At 41.9% G+C, this 17944-nt stretch overlaps 1 protein-coding gene across 3 annotated transcripts in view; it reads left to right on the forward strand.

Annotated features, from left to right (window-relative positions):
• The window catches only part of LOC122993501 (rabphilin-3A-like), a 38116-nt gene extending 20518 nt beyond the window's left edge, over positions 1–17598 (forward strand). For 2 of the 3 annotated variants that reach the window (XM_044367722.1, XM_044367713.1), the window contains exons 2-18: positions 7702–7792; positions 7911–7922; positions 8227–8352; positions 8503–8632; positions 8793–8876; positions 8959–9115; positions 10646–10807; positions 10952–11134; positions 13112–13191; positions 13335–13409; positions 13864–13973; positions 14065–14191; positions 14283–14339; positions 14446–14600; positions 14693–14774; positions 14920–15016; positions 15118–17598. In XM_044367722.1, coding sequence (XP_044223657.1) covers positions 7719–7792; positions 7911–7922; positions 8227–8352; positions 8503–8632; positions 8793–8876; positions 8959–9115; positions 10646–10807; positions 10952–11134; positions 13112–13191; positions 13335–13409; positions 13864–13973; positions 14065–14191; positions 14283–14339; positions 14446–14600; positions 14693–14774; positions 14920–15016; positions 15118–15248 — 1842 coding nt within the window. In that variant the 5' untranslated portion in view covers positions 7702–7718 and the 3' untranslated portion in view covers positions 15249–17598. The remainder of the gene's footprint in view (positions 1–7701; positions 7793–7910; positions 7923–8226; positions 8353–8502; positions 8633–8792; positions 8877–8958; positions 9116–10645; positions 10808–10951; positions 11135–13111; positions 13192–13334; positions 13410–13863; positions 13974–14064; positions 14192–14282; positions 14340–14445; positions 14601–14692; positions 14775–14919; positions 15017–15117) is intronic. The other variant, XM_044367727.1, reaches the window with a different exon arrangement.
• The last annotated feature ends 346 nt before the right edge of the window (positions 17599–17944 follow it).

Below are 17944 nucleotides of genomic sequence, written 5' to 3' on the forward strand. Positions count from 1 at the left end.
TACTTCTGGTTAGTAGGAAATAGATGCATGCAGTGTTTTTACAACAGACCTTTAGCGTGCTGATTTAATGCCCCTGTCTGGTAGTACTTGTTTCCCTGAGATAAGATGGGAGGAAATTGAAGGAGCATTACTGGCCAATACATCAGCAGCCAGTTCTCCAAGTCCCACCTCTTACCTCTGGGGCATACAGGGATGAATCACCAACAGCCAAGCAAATTTAAGACTTACTGCAGGCTCTCGCAGTAGTGCAGTTAATTGAGCGCTCCATGTCCGATCGCTGTTTACTTCAGTAGTCCTCAAATAAGGCCTGAACAAAAGCAGTCGCTGAATTACAGCAAATTGTCTGAGAAAATGTATCAGCAGATGTTTTTTTTCTGCTAGATTTTAGGATGATTACTAGAAAAGAGACGTACTGTATAAGATATAGACTGCTAATTCACTGTGTTTTGGGTGGATTTAAGAATGAAAATGCACCAGGCTGTTTTTTTTTCTTTCTCCCAGCACCCACCCTGTTTAGGTCTGTTGGATAGGGCTGAAGTGATAGCGGGATAACAGCACGGTAGCTTGTTGGTCACTGGATGGTCTTTCCTGTTTGTTCTCCAGCGATGCGGGACCTGGAGCCATGCCTGCCTTGAGAATGTAGTTGAAACGGCGCAACACTCTCACATTTGAAGGGTGAAGAGTCCTCACAGATGGTCCCGCAGATGGTCCCTGTCAACACCATTGTCTGACTGAAAACATGCATACTACGTCGATGCCACAGACCCAAAAGACCAATAGCCTGAACATCCGTACTGTTTCCCAAAATAGAGCCCAATGAGTTCAGTCATTTTTGTCTGGCCAACTATGATGGTTTTTTTCCCCAAATCCACTGTTAGTGTTTGATCAAGATCTGAGCACCATAAAATGCATAGTAATGCCTTAAAGGGGGGGACTTATTCAGAGTGAAAGGCACTGGGAGTGGGAGTTGTAAATAATTAAAAAATGCTGAGTGATGTTTTCTTCCTGCAGTGGAGGGCTTCTTGGTGCAGTGCTTTACAATCTTGCCCAGGTCCAGGCCTCGGTGTGTTGCTACAGTATGTTGGCATCTCACAGCCCTCTATGGGGGATGGATGGAGATGTGCCATGCAACTAGCAGTGGGTGGCTACTTTGTGTGTTTGGTCTTTCCCACCTTTTCTCCCCACTCGCCTGGTGTGTAAGCATTAGACACCAGTAGCTGAGTACTGTGGGAAGCTAGTGTATGAAACCAAATGGTGGTCAGATTTAGGATCATTGTGCAGCAACAGGGGAATGTGATAACATTATTTAAACATGAAATAATCTAACAAGATTCTGATATCATGGTTTCTGATGATCAAATCCGAGAAATCCGGTGGTATTCAATATATTTCTTCAACAAATCTCGTGAAAAGGAACATGGCATTATGAACTGTTTTGAACCTTTTTTATTTTTTTAGAATAACACCAGCCTCATCCTTTAAATTCGAACAGGTCTGGGTCCATGGTAGCAGCTCTGTGAGGCTGTATTTGGGCACAGTGATGCTGTGTTTATGGCCTGGTCAGCTGTGTGGTGGTACTAGTTATAAGATTGGACATTTTATTCTCTGCACAGGCCTTGAATTTCTTTTTGATGTTAGCATCACCGACCTTCAGCCCTCATGTGTCACCGCAGAGTGTGAGGGAGCAGCTGGTTGTGCTTCTTGATGTCAGGTAGCGTACAGTATGTGTGAGTCAAGGTATTGTAAATTAGTTCACGTTTTCAGTACATTTAAGTGAAGGTCTGTTGATGACTCATAACTTGGCACTAACAACCATTAATGGGGTTGTCTTATACTGCAGTCGGTGCAGTTGTTTGCCGTGTCTTTTGGAATGAAATACCATATTTATTTATTAATCTTTGTTCTTGCAATTGTCAATGAGGTTTGGATTTTTAAGTTGAGATATTAGCATAATTGCAAATGCTCTCTGCCAGTTTAGCAGGTGAATTTGACTGACTTGTGAGCAAAAAGATAAACTTCATACATACATCCTTTTTATTTTTCTTGCCGCTCAAACCATATTGAACTGTGTCCAAGGTTATCAATGCTGCTGTATATTTGTACCAGGAAACCTTCTCATATTATTTTCCTTTCGTTTTTAAAGGATATTTCAGTGATGAATGTGACTTCTGATCGGCTCTTGAAAAAGTCTGTATTTATAGAAAGGAAAAAAAACTCTTTTTTTAGTCTTCTCAGCACATGCGTGATGTTCCAGATCACCACAGGACAGTCGTATCTGTAGACCAGCCAGGAGTCTCCTGTCTGAGGATTTCAGACTCTGTTCTGTTTCATAATACATAAAACAATCTGAGATACAGCCGGGCCAGATGGTAGAGCAAAAAAATGATGACCAAAAAATTGTTATTTACTTTCTCCACTTTAACTCATCTCTTTTGGTTTAGAAAGATGATTTAATGTTTTTCTTTTTCAAGACACTGCGTAACACAATGTTAAAACTCAAATCTTTAAACTTCACAAAGTCTGTTGGATGGTTGTGACAATATGAAAATCAGACTTTTGGAGAGGATGTCAGTGTCACTTTTATTTTATACCAGACATCTCAATAATCATTATTTATTTACAGCAGGATAAATTATAAAGCCATACAAGGCAGTATGAGCCTAGTAATGGTTCAGTTAAAGAATGTTGTAGCTGAGCTCGCTTCTTGCAGCCATTTGAAAAATTGCATATGGTTGTAAGGTTATTGAACCAGTAATGGGAAACAGCGTAGTGTGTTATGGCTGCTGAAACATTAATGGTCACGGCAACCTGATAGAAATGTGTATGGTTACACCAGGATTATTAAATCACTGGTAGAGTGGATATGCTGTGCTGACATGAATATCAAGTCTGACATCTATTTAGCACCTTGGAAAATGGTTTGGAAGAAAGTGCTGATCTGAGCCCGCAGGGACTCTGCATCGGCCAGTGGTAAGGGCTGTTGGTGGACGGTTGGGTGGAGATCTTTATGGCGCCCTCCAATATACATAAGTAAGACGTAGCCCCAGGCATCAAAATAGGAATAGAGGCCTGATCAAAGATAAATGAAAGTGAAACCAATTTCAGGACTTGGCATTGATCTCCGATCCTCATTAACCCATTTTAGAAATGTCCCTCTTGGAGGGTGTCGAGGGAATTCTTGCCCTGGAATTCAAGTGCAGTCCCATGTGGTGTTGGAGTGTCATTACATTCAATACATGTACAAATAGGACACATAGTAGGGTGTTAACAGAAAATCAAATTAATGGCACAGTTGCTGTTATCCTGTCAAGTATGTTGTATAGTACAGATGGAGTCAACCAAGTCACTGCCCTTTTTTAGCAATAAATACAACAAGGTGAATGATTAATTGTTTAATGTATAAGAAAATATAAAAAAATAAAATAAAAAAAAAACACCCATAATAATTTCCCAGAGCACATGTGACGTGTTCAAATTGTTGTTTTGTCTGACCAACAGCCCTAAACCCAAATATGTTCAATGTATAATGATATAAATATAGAGAAAAGCAACAAATCCTTACATTTGAGGAGCTGGAAACTGCTAATGTTTGACTTTTTTCTTTAACGAATGACTTGGATGATTCCATTTTTAGTATAACTAATGAATAATTTTCTGTTGTTTGACTAATCAACTGATTGTTTCAGCAGTCATTGCTTTATGATGATGATGATAGGAGTAAAACCTTGCTTTTGCACATTCTATTTTTGCTGATCTCAGTCCAAAGGAACTGGAGATGACTTTCTTCCCTCTATCCCCATCCCCCACTTAAGCTCCGGGTAGTGCATCCATAATGATCCATGTTGGATCAATCCATCAATGCCTTGTTGCCTTGTTGTCACCCCGCCTGCTTTTTTCAGTTCTTCATTCAACAAGCGCATACAAAAATCTTGAAAAAAAAACCCAAAACTTTCCAGTCCACTCCATTTCCAGTCATCTATTCTGCAGTAATGAGTCACTCACCTGCTATTGAAAGTCACATAACAACATAAATCTGTGAAAGTGCCTGATAAGACGTCACTTGAGTTACTCACACTGAGCATTCACTTCAAGTATCCAAGGAGAATGCATGGCTGTGTTTTCTAAAAATGGCCTTCAAGTGCTTTGTGTGTAGGTTATGCTCTGTATGTATGCATCCCTGAAGATGTACAGATGCAGATTTGTATTGACTAGGCCCAAAGGAGAGATGCAGGTTTCTAAATTGAGCATCTCCACCCCCATATGAAATTCTATATAGGAGAGATCCTGCTGCATGGATGACTTATGATGATACGGCAGATGACTATCTGAGTCGAAGCTCTCCCTCTGGTCTTTCCTGTTGTCATCTCACGTAGGATCTGTTACTATTCATGCCTGGTGTATTTGTAGACACTAGTGTGTGTGTGTGTGGTGTTGCTTGCACAGTTCCCGGGTATCACTGCCATGTCTGAAACCGGAGGCTTCATGACATTTTGAAAAAAAAAAAAAAACACAAGAAAATATCTGCTGCTCTCCAGAGAAGAACCCACCACCTGACTGAGTCATCTCATACAGGAGGAACACATGTACAAGATGACTGTGGCACCAAGTTAGAGGTGCAGATGACGCAGATGCGTTGCATTTATAACCTTGACAGCATAGGGGATGTAGTCTGACTGAGGGTCACAGTGGTGTCATGACTGCAGAATAACGAGGCTCAATGTGACATTTTGGTCCAGACAGCCCATTATAATTGGCCTCTGGTACGTTTTGAACATGTACGTGTCAAACTTTTTGAGATGTAAAAACTCTCTGAATGTACAGTACATGAAACCAAGCTGTGTTTTTCTGTGCCTGAAGCATCAAACAGACAGGAATATGTGTATATTATCTTTTGGATTGTCACCTTCAGCAAAGATGCTCGCTGTAGCAGTCTGCATATGTGATGCATTGACATCAGTATATCCACATTACCAGACAGACAGTGATTACACAGCCCAAGTCTGAATGCCTCTCCTCCTCCCCTCCCCTCTTTCTCTCTCCATCTACCTGTCCAGGACAGTCATGTTAAACAAAAGTGGTGTTATTCATTTTTGGCCAGTGAAGGAGGGCCACGCTTAAGAGCCTCACTGTATACTGTATGATATGAACTGTACAGTTAGAGTTATGTCTGAACCGTCAGACTGCTGCTGAAAAGCAGAATAAGACAAACGCTCCCCAAGGACTGCCGTGCCACTGTTGGCTGGATGCAGCAACAGCAGCAGAGGGAAAAGCCCACACCCAGAGAGTCTATTGATAGCACAGCAAATTTGTTATTCTGTGAATCCCGCAGGCAGCGCAGCAACAGATTAGACCTCCATAAGGTATGTAGCCTGACATTACGCAGTATAATACAAGCAGCTGAATGAGAGAGAGAGAGAGAGAGAGAGAGAGAGAGAGTGGCGCACCCTCCCGTTCACTCCCTCCGTCACTTTCTATAACCATCTACAGTGCAAGATTTTCACTGCTGTGAAATGATTGCGTCTGAAAAGCTGAAGACAGGAGAAACCTATCGATTCTCCCTTTATGCATCTTCCCCATTATGCATTCCTTACCCTCCCTTGTTGTCCGTCTCTACCATATAGTACCTGCAGTCTCCCCGTCCTGCATTGCCACAGTTCTCAGTTCACAGTTGAGGCTCCAGAGGCTTTTAGCCCCTCTGAGAGGACGTTGTTGCTCCTTTTCTGAGCCTGCTGGTCTTCTCTGACTGTCGGTACTTGCCCTCAGGACATACATCTCTGTATCCCCCAGCCTGTGGCAGCAACAGCATCCCTCCATGTATTGTCTGGCTGACACTTGAAGCAAATACACAGGGCACCCAGACACACACACACACACTCACTCACTCACTCAGCAGACTTGCCCAAAGGCACTCGCCTCACTGATTTCTGTTGACATCTTTGTATCATCTTTACCATGTCACTTTGAGATTAACTTACATTGTCAGTGCGTCAAGTGCGAGAAATTCAGTTGACAACTCGCTGTTTCCCACTGTAATCATTAGCACTTTGCTGTATTCTCAGCCTGTTTTTTTTTTTTTTTTTGATCCATGTACACAAACGATTGCAAAATCTAATCTCCTGTCATCATGTACTGAAAATACCCTGATGACACAACCGTTCTTGGACTCCTCCTCAGCAACGGTGACTCTCTTCTTGGCTGCAAACTGTCCAGTTTTTATTTCCCCACACAAAAAACGAGTGACAATAACTTCCTAAAGATGTCAGAGAAGAAGGTGGCATACTGGGGGACAAAAACAGAAATAAATAATCATGTCATGCGTTGATCTTTTGAGCAAATCAATCAATAGGCTGACAAATCTGCAGATGTGTTTTGAGGTGAGGTCATGAGGTGATTCATTGTCTGCTTTCGTCTCCTGACTTTGTTTTTGAAAAATACAGAGATTGCAGTTGTCTTTTTTTTTTTAAGTCAGACACCCAACTGAACCTCAGTGCAAGAGAAGCGCACCTGCATCCTGAGTCCCACCAGCATCCCAGGAAAGAGAGTCTAAATAGTTGAGAACTGCAAATACACAGACACCACTTTGTACCTCAACTAAGTCACCATGAACAGTTGGAAACGCTGCAAACAAAGACTCTAAACTTTAAAAATCCTTGACAGTACAAGCTCACCACCTCCTCCTCCTCCTCCTCTTCTCTCCTCCTCCTCCTCCCCCTTTGTCGAAGTATAATTGAGCCACTCCTGCAATCTGGAACCATCTGTTTCTTTTATGTGTGTAGAGTCACAAACTCGAACACTTTTTTTTTTTTACAGCTTCACTTACAGCTGCTAAAATAACTAGTCTTGCCACCCCCAATTTGTGAAACCCTTACGAGGAAAGTGCACATAAATTTAAAAAAACCCAGACCACCCCCTTCACCGTCATTTCACTCCGGTCACAAAAGCTTTGTACCCTTCACCGTACACACACTAAACAACTCTTCCCCTGTATGTCAGTGAAGCTTATGCTCATATTTAACAGATCCATTGTGTTTGTGTTCCATCTTTTGCAATGTTTTCCTGTGCCCATGTATTGCCTCAATATGTCTGTGGAAAGAAAAGATAAAATAGGCTTCGCATAAGGAGATTGTGCTGATTAGGCGGTGGATTTGGCACCAGGAGATGTGCTTACATTACAATTGGTAGCTGATATATTGTTGCTATTTCAGGCTTGATATGTAAATTCGTAGGAAGCAAGTAGATGAAGAGGGGGAAAAAAGTGATCATTACTTCTCTGGAAAATGTAATTGATCTGTGTTCGTATTAGAGGTTGTTTGTCTAATGATGGTCACCAATGTGAGGTCACCATGTAGCCTCACATCACTCTGCTGCAATTAAGTCTACCTGGTGGTTTGCCAATTTGAGCTCAGCACTGTCCGGGCTCACACATTTGGAACAAATGTCCTTTCTGATGAGAGAGAGCATCCCACTGTGTCTGTTAGTGCTGCATAAGTATGAGATAAGAACAGGGAATAGCTAAAAGTGTGGATTTGAGGATTTAAGTCTGGACGAATCATGAATTTAATGACTTCTGACTATACTTGTCAAAACCAACCAAACCATTTCCCACCTAAATTAGGAACTTTTAAATACAGAGCTCAGTCAAATATTGTTTGTCTTCTTCATGCTGCATTCATCTCTCGGTTTTTCTGTGTCCACCTGCAGACTGTGATAGTGTAGCCATGACGGACACAGTGATGAGCAGCAGTTCGGATCGCTGGGTGTCCAACGACAGGCAGAGAACCATGCATGCGAGGTAAGCTTGATTTATCAGAACACTTTCAGTGCTGTCATCCGTCATCATGGCTGTACCAACACTAAACTGTAATCCTCTGTTTCACCTGCATCCCTCTGATGTTTGATCTGTGACACAGCGATAAAGAGCAGTAAGTAGATAAACTCCTACTCAGTCTCTCTCATCTCCCCCTCTGCATTGTGTGTATCTGCCAGAAAGCGATGTGTGTGTGTGTTGATATTGTGAATGCATGTTCATTCATAGATATGTGATGTGTGTATATAATTGTGCACAATCTGCTTACGTCTGTGCAGATTTTTTTTTTTTCTGTTTGCTCCATGTGTCCAAACATTGAATGCAAAGTGTGTGTTTGTGTGTTTATAGGCAAATGTGTGATTGGATGTCGTATCATGAAATTGTCAGCAGTGTAACTGGAGAATATGTTTGGCTGACAGGGGCAACTGGACCATGCAGCCAGGCCCTGGTTCTGGTCCAGACCTGACAGATGAAGAGAAAGAGATTATAAACAGCGTGATTGCGCGTGCTGAGAAAATGGAGGCCATGGAACAGGAGAGGATTGGGTGAGCTATTGTTAAACATGGAGTGGTTTCTCCAACAATATGTCTGTATGAAAACAATATCACCTGTTGAGACTAATGAGGTGCATACATTTTGACCTGGGATAATTAACGGTGACATTTTAAATGAGATGTCACCCTGTGCTGCTGCAGGCGCTTGATAAACCGCCTGGACGACATGAAGAAGACTGTGTGTGGGGATGGAGTGTCCCGCTGCGTGCTGTGTGGGGAGCAGCTTGGCTCACCCGGGGTCAGCTCAGTGGTGTGTGAAGACTGCAAAAAGGTAGGTAATGAGTCAGCCAATTATTACAAGGCAAAAAAAAATCAACCCTCTCCTCTGCTGTAATTCACACCAAAGTTGACAACAGGTCATGGTCTGTGAGCTGTGTATTTGTAATAACGTTGTAAATGGCGAACAGCACATTTTTTTCCCTGTCGTGTAGAACATGTGTACCAAGTGTGGTACACAGTGCAGCAGTCGGCCACGTGCTGTGTGGCTATGCAAGATCTGCAGAGAACAGCGAGAGGTGAGTGCTTTACACCAGTGAACAAATAAAGGAATAAACTCAATTGGGAACCCCACAACACATATCGAGTTTGTTTTCTCAGGTGTGGAAGAGGTCTGGTGCCTGGTTCTTTAAAGGTTTTCCTAAACATTTCCTACCTGCGCCCATGCCGTTATCTAAACCAAGAGAGGATGCAGCTGAGCCCCAAGGACCACCAGCCTCTGAGCCCAGGGGGTCAGCAACCCAGCCACAACCACCAGGTAGACACAGCCAATATTTGCCTCTGCACCTTTTAATCAGTCTTTTTCAGATATAATGGATGTTTACTTTGGAGGACTTGCAGGTCCTTATTACCATATGTGGTCGACCTGTTGGATTGTTGTCACAATCAATGGGTTTACATTCTGTCTTGCTTAAGAGTTGGGCCACTGGTCAGAAAATTTCAGTATCTAAAAATCTTTAAAAACATCTGCTAAACTACCTAAACTGCTTGTGAGATTTACATTTATCAGCAGAGCTTCCAGTTGTTTTTTTTTAAGTCAAGCTGAAATTTGAATGTGTAAGAAAGAATCAACTATGCATATTCTTCCATTTTCAAAAGAGGATGAAACTTTTTTTTTTCAGCAGATTTGTGGAAACAACATCTAAGCTTCAAACCTCAAGTGGGCATTTCCCACAACATCAGTTGATGGACAGCTGACAGCAAGGAAATGGTGGTGTGTCACTGGATAACACCATATGTTGTATATTACAAACATGAATACATGCAGGGTTTTTCTCAACTGCTGAGTCATTGGCAGTTCCTGCACACTCGGTGTTGTCCCACATTATACAGGAGGTCTAGTTAACATTGGCCGTTCTTTCATGGGTCCAGATACGATGATGGCAAATGACCAGAATGTCAAATCTCAGTGCTTATACATTATTGCATCATCAGAATCACAACACAGAGTAACTGATCAGCAGAGTTAACGTAGTGTGCGCTCTTATCACAGATGAGGATAATCAACGCCTAACAATGTCGACCCCACCACCCCCATCCCCCCCCATCCCCCAGCTGGAGCTGGTAAAGCCTGTGTGGCCATTGGACTTGAAGTGACATATTTCTGCCCCACCAGATATTGAACCAATCAAATTACAGAACCAACATCTTCAGTCTCTATCTTTTTGGTCATTACAATTTTGACCAAATAAGTACACAAGTAAGGTTTTTAGCAGAAATTAATATTAAATTCAATTAGACTTTAAACAGTTTTTCAATGCACCACCTCTTACACCAGCATCTGTGCACCAGTCCTCTTACAACCCTGCCTCTCATTGCTCTTTTCCCAACCATCACACCTTTTATCTGCTTCCCAAATTTGGCAGTAGGCCTACCGCCCACCGTTACAAAGGAGGGGGATGGAGAGCCCAATTAAGCTGTCGGAAGGTGCATGCTGTGACATGAGATGTGTCTCCAGGTGGTGCTGGCATGATGGGTCATATTGTATCATTTCACACTTTCAGCATGATTACCTGTGCATTGTGATATCCCCATAAAAGAGAGGGGTAGCTTGAATAGACGGGAAGGCTATATAGCAGCTGCATGTACAGTAGTCGGCTGCCACAGCTTGTTGTAGTGTATGTAGGTCAATGCCTTTGCAACGAAAAAGCTACATCAAAAGTATCCAGATAGACTAGGGAGTATTATAGATTCCACTGCAGTAGGAGCCTGAAGTGGTTTGATTATGCGTGTCTCCCTTATGTATAGTGCGCATATACTGTATTATGCTATTCATGCTTATTTTTAGGGCTGGAGCCACAGGACCGTGCTGGTTACCCACCTGTGGCCCCTAAACCATCAGCCGTGCGCATGGCCACGGGTGGAGCAGGTCCTGAAGAGGCAGGGCAGGGAAGCCCAGTGGTCATGAAGAAGATGGTGCCTGTCCAGAGCTCCAGACCGCAGCCTGCTGGTAAGGCCACTATGGTCCAGCAGGGTGAGACACAGCTGGGACCTCTGCGCACATCCTCATGAGGGGCCCCAATTATAAGCCAGATATTGAATCCCCAGTGGTGTTTTTTTGTATGTAGTCTCAGATGATTGAATGTGGTTGTAGGTTCAGTGGCAGGAGATGGAGGTGCCTACTCTTCTGGTGTAGTTCCTCCAGAGCAGAGAGCGCCCTCCGCAGTACGAGAGGACAGGAGGCAGCCCGCTGCCTACAGTGCTCCTCTCGCTCGACAGCAACCTCCCCCAGCTGCGGAGGAGGAGGAAGTCAACGACTATGACTCTGATGAAGCCAGTGAGTACACCATCTGTTGTCTCTTTTCATAGAGTAAAGTGGCTGATGTGTCTAGTTTCATTTCACCTCGTGTACAGTTTGACAGTAGTGATCATCTTCCTCTCATTTCAGGTAAATAGCACCAGATGGGGTGTTTTTATATGTAAATAAAGCAAAACATATTGTTTTGCAGCATACAGTATTGGGTGTTGACGTCCTTAATTTGGCAGCATTACTGTTCCGTTCAGGGATTCTGACTCACTGCCGGTAATAATTCATATCTATAAATTGCCCAATAGTCTTAGCAATCAACAAGTATCATTCTGGCAGCATCTATCTATTGAGCGGTGTAGAAAATGACAAATGATAAGCACTATATGATATCGAAGCATGGAAATCAATATCCAAGAACAACAGCAGAGGAATATGTGAATCAGTAAATCAATAGTGATAAGCTGTGTAACTGTACAGGTTTTTTTTTTTTTGTTTGTTTGTTTTTTTTTTAAATATCCCATTTTAATGATGAGAATGGTGACACGCCATTCGTGTTCTGTGCCTGCAGCGTCAATCGGCCCTCATTCTCTCTCAGGGGGATTCGGTGTTAATTTATTTTATTGAGGTCCGGGAATATGGAGCTGTGCAAATAATTTAAGATGCAACAGGGCTAACAGGATATAGATTCCCCTTGTGTTTGATCCAATCCCCTGTGTTGAGAGTGAAAATGGCAGAAATAGTAGTGGTTTCATGTGTCTGTTCCCTGTAGATTTGCTGTGAGGGGTGAGAACAGTGAGTCCTGCGGTGCTGAATGTCTCAGTGGTTCAACTGATTATAACTTTAAATGTTTCCGTTGGGCCTTTCAGTCTAAAAAGTAAATATACTGCATGTTCAGTAGAATTTGAAAGGTTATGGTTAAAGAAAGTATGCTTGTTTTTTAATTTGATTTTGAATGTGACATAGTCTGATAATCAGAATTTGAGGTCTGATCTCTACAGGTATGCGTTTTTATATATAGCCAATCAAATGCATAAATGTATCTGATCATTAAAAAGGTGGATAGAGCTAGTGTTGCTTATTTTTAGTCATGCTAGCTGTATGGCTCAAGGGATGGCAACAGCAATTCATGGTTACCAGAAGATGAATCCTAAAGACCATGGTGATCCCCTGACTTTTCCTCTAGTGCCGCTATGAGGTTGACATTTGTGGTTCAGAATGAAATATCTTGCCGACTATAAGATGGATTGTCATGACATTTAGTACAGACATTCATGCACCCTCCCTCACAATGAATTGTGAATACCTTGGTGATCACCTTACTTTTCATTGAGCACCATAATAAGGTCAAATGATAAGCATGTCAGCATTGTCATTGTGACCATGCAGCTCTTAGCATTTAGTTCAAAGCACAGTTGTGCAGTACAGCCTTACATTATGGCCAGCCTGGCTGTAGACTCTTTATCTTGTTGGAAGAGCATCTGTGCTTTTGGAGCAGTAAATTGGTGGTGAAACTCGGCCCAGGATAGCTCACAGTTATAAAAGAAAATAAGAAATGACATTGGATATTTTATCCCCCAACAGCTACATGGAAGGCAATGAAACTCCTCCAAAGAAAATCTGTGTGGGCAGCAGTTTCAGTCTTTTTTTTCATTTTTTTTTTCATCCCGGACCTCATTTTCTGAATGTCTCCCTTTGAGACTTGTGTGGGTTTTTTTTTTTTCTTTTATATCTTCCTGCTTTTAATGAGATTTTCTGCTATTTAAGTAAATAAGTAAATAAAAGCCTGTGAATATGCAGCACTAGTGTGGGTCAAGACTGATCTGTACACATTTTTTGGACCTCTCTTCACATCCTGTGGCAGTGCTTATTCTCACTCGAATTCACAACCTGAATGTTGCTAAATTACAAGAGAATCTTCCCTTGTATTGATACTCTTAATTATTCACGAGCAGACTTGCTGTCTCTCTGTTGTCTAATGAAATGACTGGTCTGGGTCTCTTTCAGCCACTCTGGGCTCTCTAGAGTTCAGTCTGCTCTATGAACAGGAAAGCAACAGTCTCCACTGTAGCATCCTCAAAGCAAAGGTACCACTATTCTCCTCATACTCTCACAAATAGGGACAATTACAATCAAGTGGCTTGTGTTAAAAAGCTCCTGAGTGCCACTTTAGCTTAATTGCTCTCTGCTGTTCGTGATATGATGGACGCGGTGCTCTTTTCATCCTCAGGGATTGAAGCCCATGGATTCAAATGGTCTGGCAGATCCTTATGTCAAGCTTCATCTGCTGCCAGGAGCTAGTAAGGTAAACACACACCTTTCCTACATTAAGCATTTACTTCTTTTAAAAGATTTATGCCCTTAAAATTCTGCTAAGCAAAAAAAGAAGGGATAGTGATTTTGGACCCCTGTGGTTTGATTAGAGGCCTTTCTGCAAGCTCAAGCCTGACACCTTGTGGTTCAAACTGATAAAATCAGTTAATTGCCATAGGCATGATTTCTAGAAATGGATATTGAGACATTATGAATAAAGTAAAAGTCACAAGTATATTTCCATTGTAGTATTTTTACATGAACTGCAGTGGAGAATGGGGCAGGTTAGGGTTGCCAAAACACATTTTGATAGGAAGCATTACCATGTAGATTGTTGATGCTTCCTGTGATAAAATAGCACAAACCACAGATATAAGATTTTGTGTAGCGGTAACATGCCTCAAATATTTCCACTTCCTTGTCCTGATCTACCCTGCATTTAACAGTCTACAAAGTTGCGCACAAAGACCTTGAGAAACACCCGCAACCCCATGTGGAATGAGACACTCACCTACCACGGCCTGACAGATGAAGATATGCAGCGCAAGACCCTCAGGTGGATACTCCACCTCAAGCAGTCACACTTAAATCACACAGCCCTGTATGCAGGTTATAAAACCTAATCTGTCTTCTGTTGATTTCTACAGGCTGTCTGTCTGTGATGAAGACAAGTTCGGGCACAATGAGTTTATTGGGGAAACCCGAGTGGCGCTGAAGAAACTGAAACTGAACCAGAAGAAAAACTTTAACGTGTGTCTCGAGAGAGTTGCCCCTGTGAGTAGAATCCAGTTACAGTCAAACAGTACTTTGTTCTCCTAGTCTGAATCTCTTTTTGACCTGCTGTAATCTCGTTCCCCCCCCACAGACGAAGAGAACCGCGACAGTCGGAGGAGCTCGAGGCATCGCCCTCTACGAAGATGAGGCAATGCTTTATTTCCAAGCATGTCTAAACGTGATAGATTTCTCCAGAAGTTCATACAAATCTTATCATAAATCCCCCCCTCCTTTCCTCTGCTCTGTGTTTCTAGACTGGGAAAGATGGCGGAGAGGTAGAGGAGCGCGGTCGCATCCTGATCTCCCTCATGTACAGCACCCAGCAGAACCGTCTGATCGTGGGCGTCGTGCGCTGCGTTCATCTGGCGGCCATGGATGCTAATGGCTACTCTGACCCTTATGTCAAAATGTAGGTGGAGCAGTATGAGATGTACATTTATACTGTAAATATGTGCATGCCAAAATGGCACAAATTGAATTCCATACATATGCAATTTACAGAGTCCTGAAACCTGACATGGGGAAGAAGGCCAAGTGCAAAACGCAGATCAAGAAGAGGACTTTGAACCCAGAGTTTAATGAGGTTTGTAAGAGAACTCATGGAGAAAAGCCATGATTAATAAAAATTAGATTATCCTGAAATGATTGATATTCAACTCAGGTACAAAACATGTTGGAGAATGGCTTTGGAATTAATGACTCAGTGTATGTCTTGATTGAAATTTCAGGAATTCGGCTACGACATCAAACACAGCGAACTGGCCAAGAAGACTTTAGATATCTCTGTGTGGGATTATGATATTGGGAAGTCCAATGACTACATTGGTAAACATTTGATTGTTGTTTTAATGAAATGAGAAAAAAAAAATTCTCACCTGTTCCAAGACCTGGTTAACACCTTTCACACCTCCCCTCCTTTTTGACAGGTGGGTGTCAACTGGGGATTACTGCCAAAGGAGAAAGGCTGAAGCACTGGTATGAGTGTTTGAAGAACAAGGACAAGAAGATTGAGCGCTGGCACACCTTGATGAACGAGAATCATGTCGCTAGTGATTAACCACTTGCCCCCCCCCCCCTCGATATAGCATGAGCTAAAACTCCCTACTTGGTTAGCATTCATCTTCTAAAGCACTTTTTTTTCCATTTTATTGTTTTTAAAATATTCTTTCACTACCAGACGATCAAACAGGCACTGCTTTCACGCCTCCTTTCCTCTGATGTAGTATATTCTTCTTTCCTGTCTTCTTATTAACAATTTCTCTGCCTGTGCTGATACTTAATCTGCCTCTGGGACAACTCATGGCATAAATGAATTAGCGATTTCATTAATCTAACCAGGACATCTGTTAATGAACAGCTGCACAGACCATCATGCCTGTCAGTGATGTTATACAGTGTGCTGAACCTGACGCATTCCTCGCAAAAGAAAAATGAAGTTTGAAATTGCACTGGCGCAGAACAAGAAAAGCAATATGTTATGGCATCCGAGGTTGCAACCGTCATTCAAGCTCACAAAAGCCTCGATTGAGCTCATGCCTGAAATTCATTAGACTGTCAGGGTATTATTTTTTGATTTCTCGTGTGATTACGTCACGCTGTAGTGTAACACTTGAACTGTATACGCATGCCAAGCCACAGACATAAGAGTACATGCAGCTGCACCTTTCAAATATTCCAGCTGTGCCCACTGTCTTGAACATGTTGTATATTTCCATGAAGAAATGTTTACATACTGATATGTTGCTCAGGTTAGGATAGAAATAACAGAAAGCTGATAATAGGCCTACAAGATGATTCGTAAATAAGTGGAGCAGGAGCTAGATGACTCTTTCATCAGTTGCTGTTAATTTGTGATTTAAAATTATAGCACACCTAGTTAAACATGGGGAGTTTTTATGTATGGTTATTTAAGCTGTGAAATTTTGAGTTTGTGGGAAGTATTAAGTGTGTGTGATTAGAGAAGCTGAAAAGTGAACGCAATGTTTATTTTTTCAGTTTATTTCTTAGTTGTGATGAGAATTGGCAGGAAAAAAAAGGAATTTCCTCCTCACCTCTGCTCTTCTGAAGCTCGCGGTTCACTCTGACACCTCAGAGGTTTTCTATGGCAGTTTTTACACTGAACGCACACGGTCAGGTTTCTTACAGGTTTCCCTAACAAAATTTGCCTGCTGTACTTAACAGGGAGAGAAGGTGGAACAGGTTTTGTCATAAGTATGTGCAGCTTTACTTGCATGCACTGTGCTCGTGACTCTCGTGTGCCTGGGGCAGTCGTGGCCTGCTTTTACCTTAACATACCCTTTGCACAAAGCAGGGCCCCCCCTTTCCCCTTCTGCCACGCCCCAATCATTCAAGGCTTTAGTGTGTGTTTGTTCACTAATCACAGCAAACCAAGGAAAGCACACCTTAACAAGTGGAATGACCTCAATTTATAAAGCTGTTTGCAAGTTATTCCAAAAACAAAGACAAAAACAAAAAATCCTATGCATGAAATGTCTTGTGGTTCAAGATATATGTACTTTGTAAGAAATTAACGCTATTGTAATTCCATTAACGTTTACACTTCTTCCCCATAACATTCCTGTTAATACTTTATATACAAAAGGCCATATTCTGCATGACTATGGTGACTATGGTGTAATCTGAATAAACTGGTCTGATAGCATCCACAGGATATAGGCTGATAATCTGATATCAACTGAGCACATCAACAAGACTTTATCCAACTCTACAAGTAGCAGACATTGAGATAAAATTAATTTACTTTGAATGCCACTTTCTGTAAACACACATTCAATTCTCTCCAGTGTCTTATTTTCTCTGCACAGCCACTCTGGCCCCATGTGGCAGTGATTCCAACACCTATCAGGGTTTTTTTTTGTTTTGTTTTATTTTTATTTTCTCTTTCTTTTTTGTTATATTTTAGTGGAAGCAATTACGGGTTGCTCTTTATCTGAGGTGGGTAGTTAACGGGACACAGGCCTACATATGCCAAACCAACTGTTTAGTCTTCATCCTTGAAGTCTTCTCTTGTCTAAAATGGAAACATTGTGCTTGGAAACACTTCAGATAGAGTATGAATCTCGCCTTTGTGTTACTTGTCCATGTTTGTTTTTGATTGGGGTCAAACACCCTCTGACTGTTGCAGTGGGAGTTTTATGCCCCTACAACTTCTGGGGGGGAGTAATGAGCCAATTACAGCCTGGTGCATTAGAATGACAGAATGACTTGCTTGGACAGGTGACGTAAAGGTGGAATTTGTGCCCTGTTGGACGTGTTTTCAGGCAGAATTTTTCTTTTTTTCAAGGAACGCTTTATGATGGGAGGCATCTGGCACTGTCTCAGTCCCGCAGAGTCCCAAACTGGGCTAGTTCCTTAGCTTCTAAGAGATGAGAAGAAAAAGAGAGTGGAGAAAAAAAAGAAGAAAAGGAGAAGAGAAAAAAAGAGGAATCAAACACCCATTAGTAGCATCATACATAAATTATATTCAGTATTTTTTTTAAATAACAGGCTTCTGAGCAAAACCCATAGCTGTCTTCTACTTGATTCTGCCAGTTCAGTGGAATGTTTCCTGGTTTATCTGTATTTGTACATAGATAGTGCATGCACTGGAAATATGTATGTTTGCAAATAACTTTGCATGTAAAGATTTTGCAGAGAGTTTACACAGATCAATAAAATCTAATGGAAACTGAAAAGCCTGCTGTGATTAACGACTTATTGGGGTCAAGCAATGCCTTTGTGGAGATTTTCACA

The sequence above is a fragment of the Thunnus albacares genome, chromosome 2 (genome assembly GCF_914725855.1).
Source record: "Thunnus albacares chromosome 2, fThuAlb1.1, whole genome shotgun sequence".
NCBI lineage: Eukaryota > Metazoa > Chordata > Actinopteri > Scombriformes > Scombridae > Thunnus > Thunnus albacares.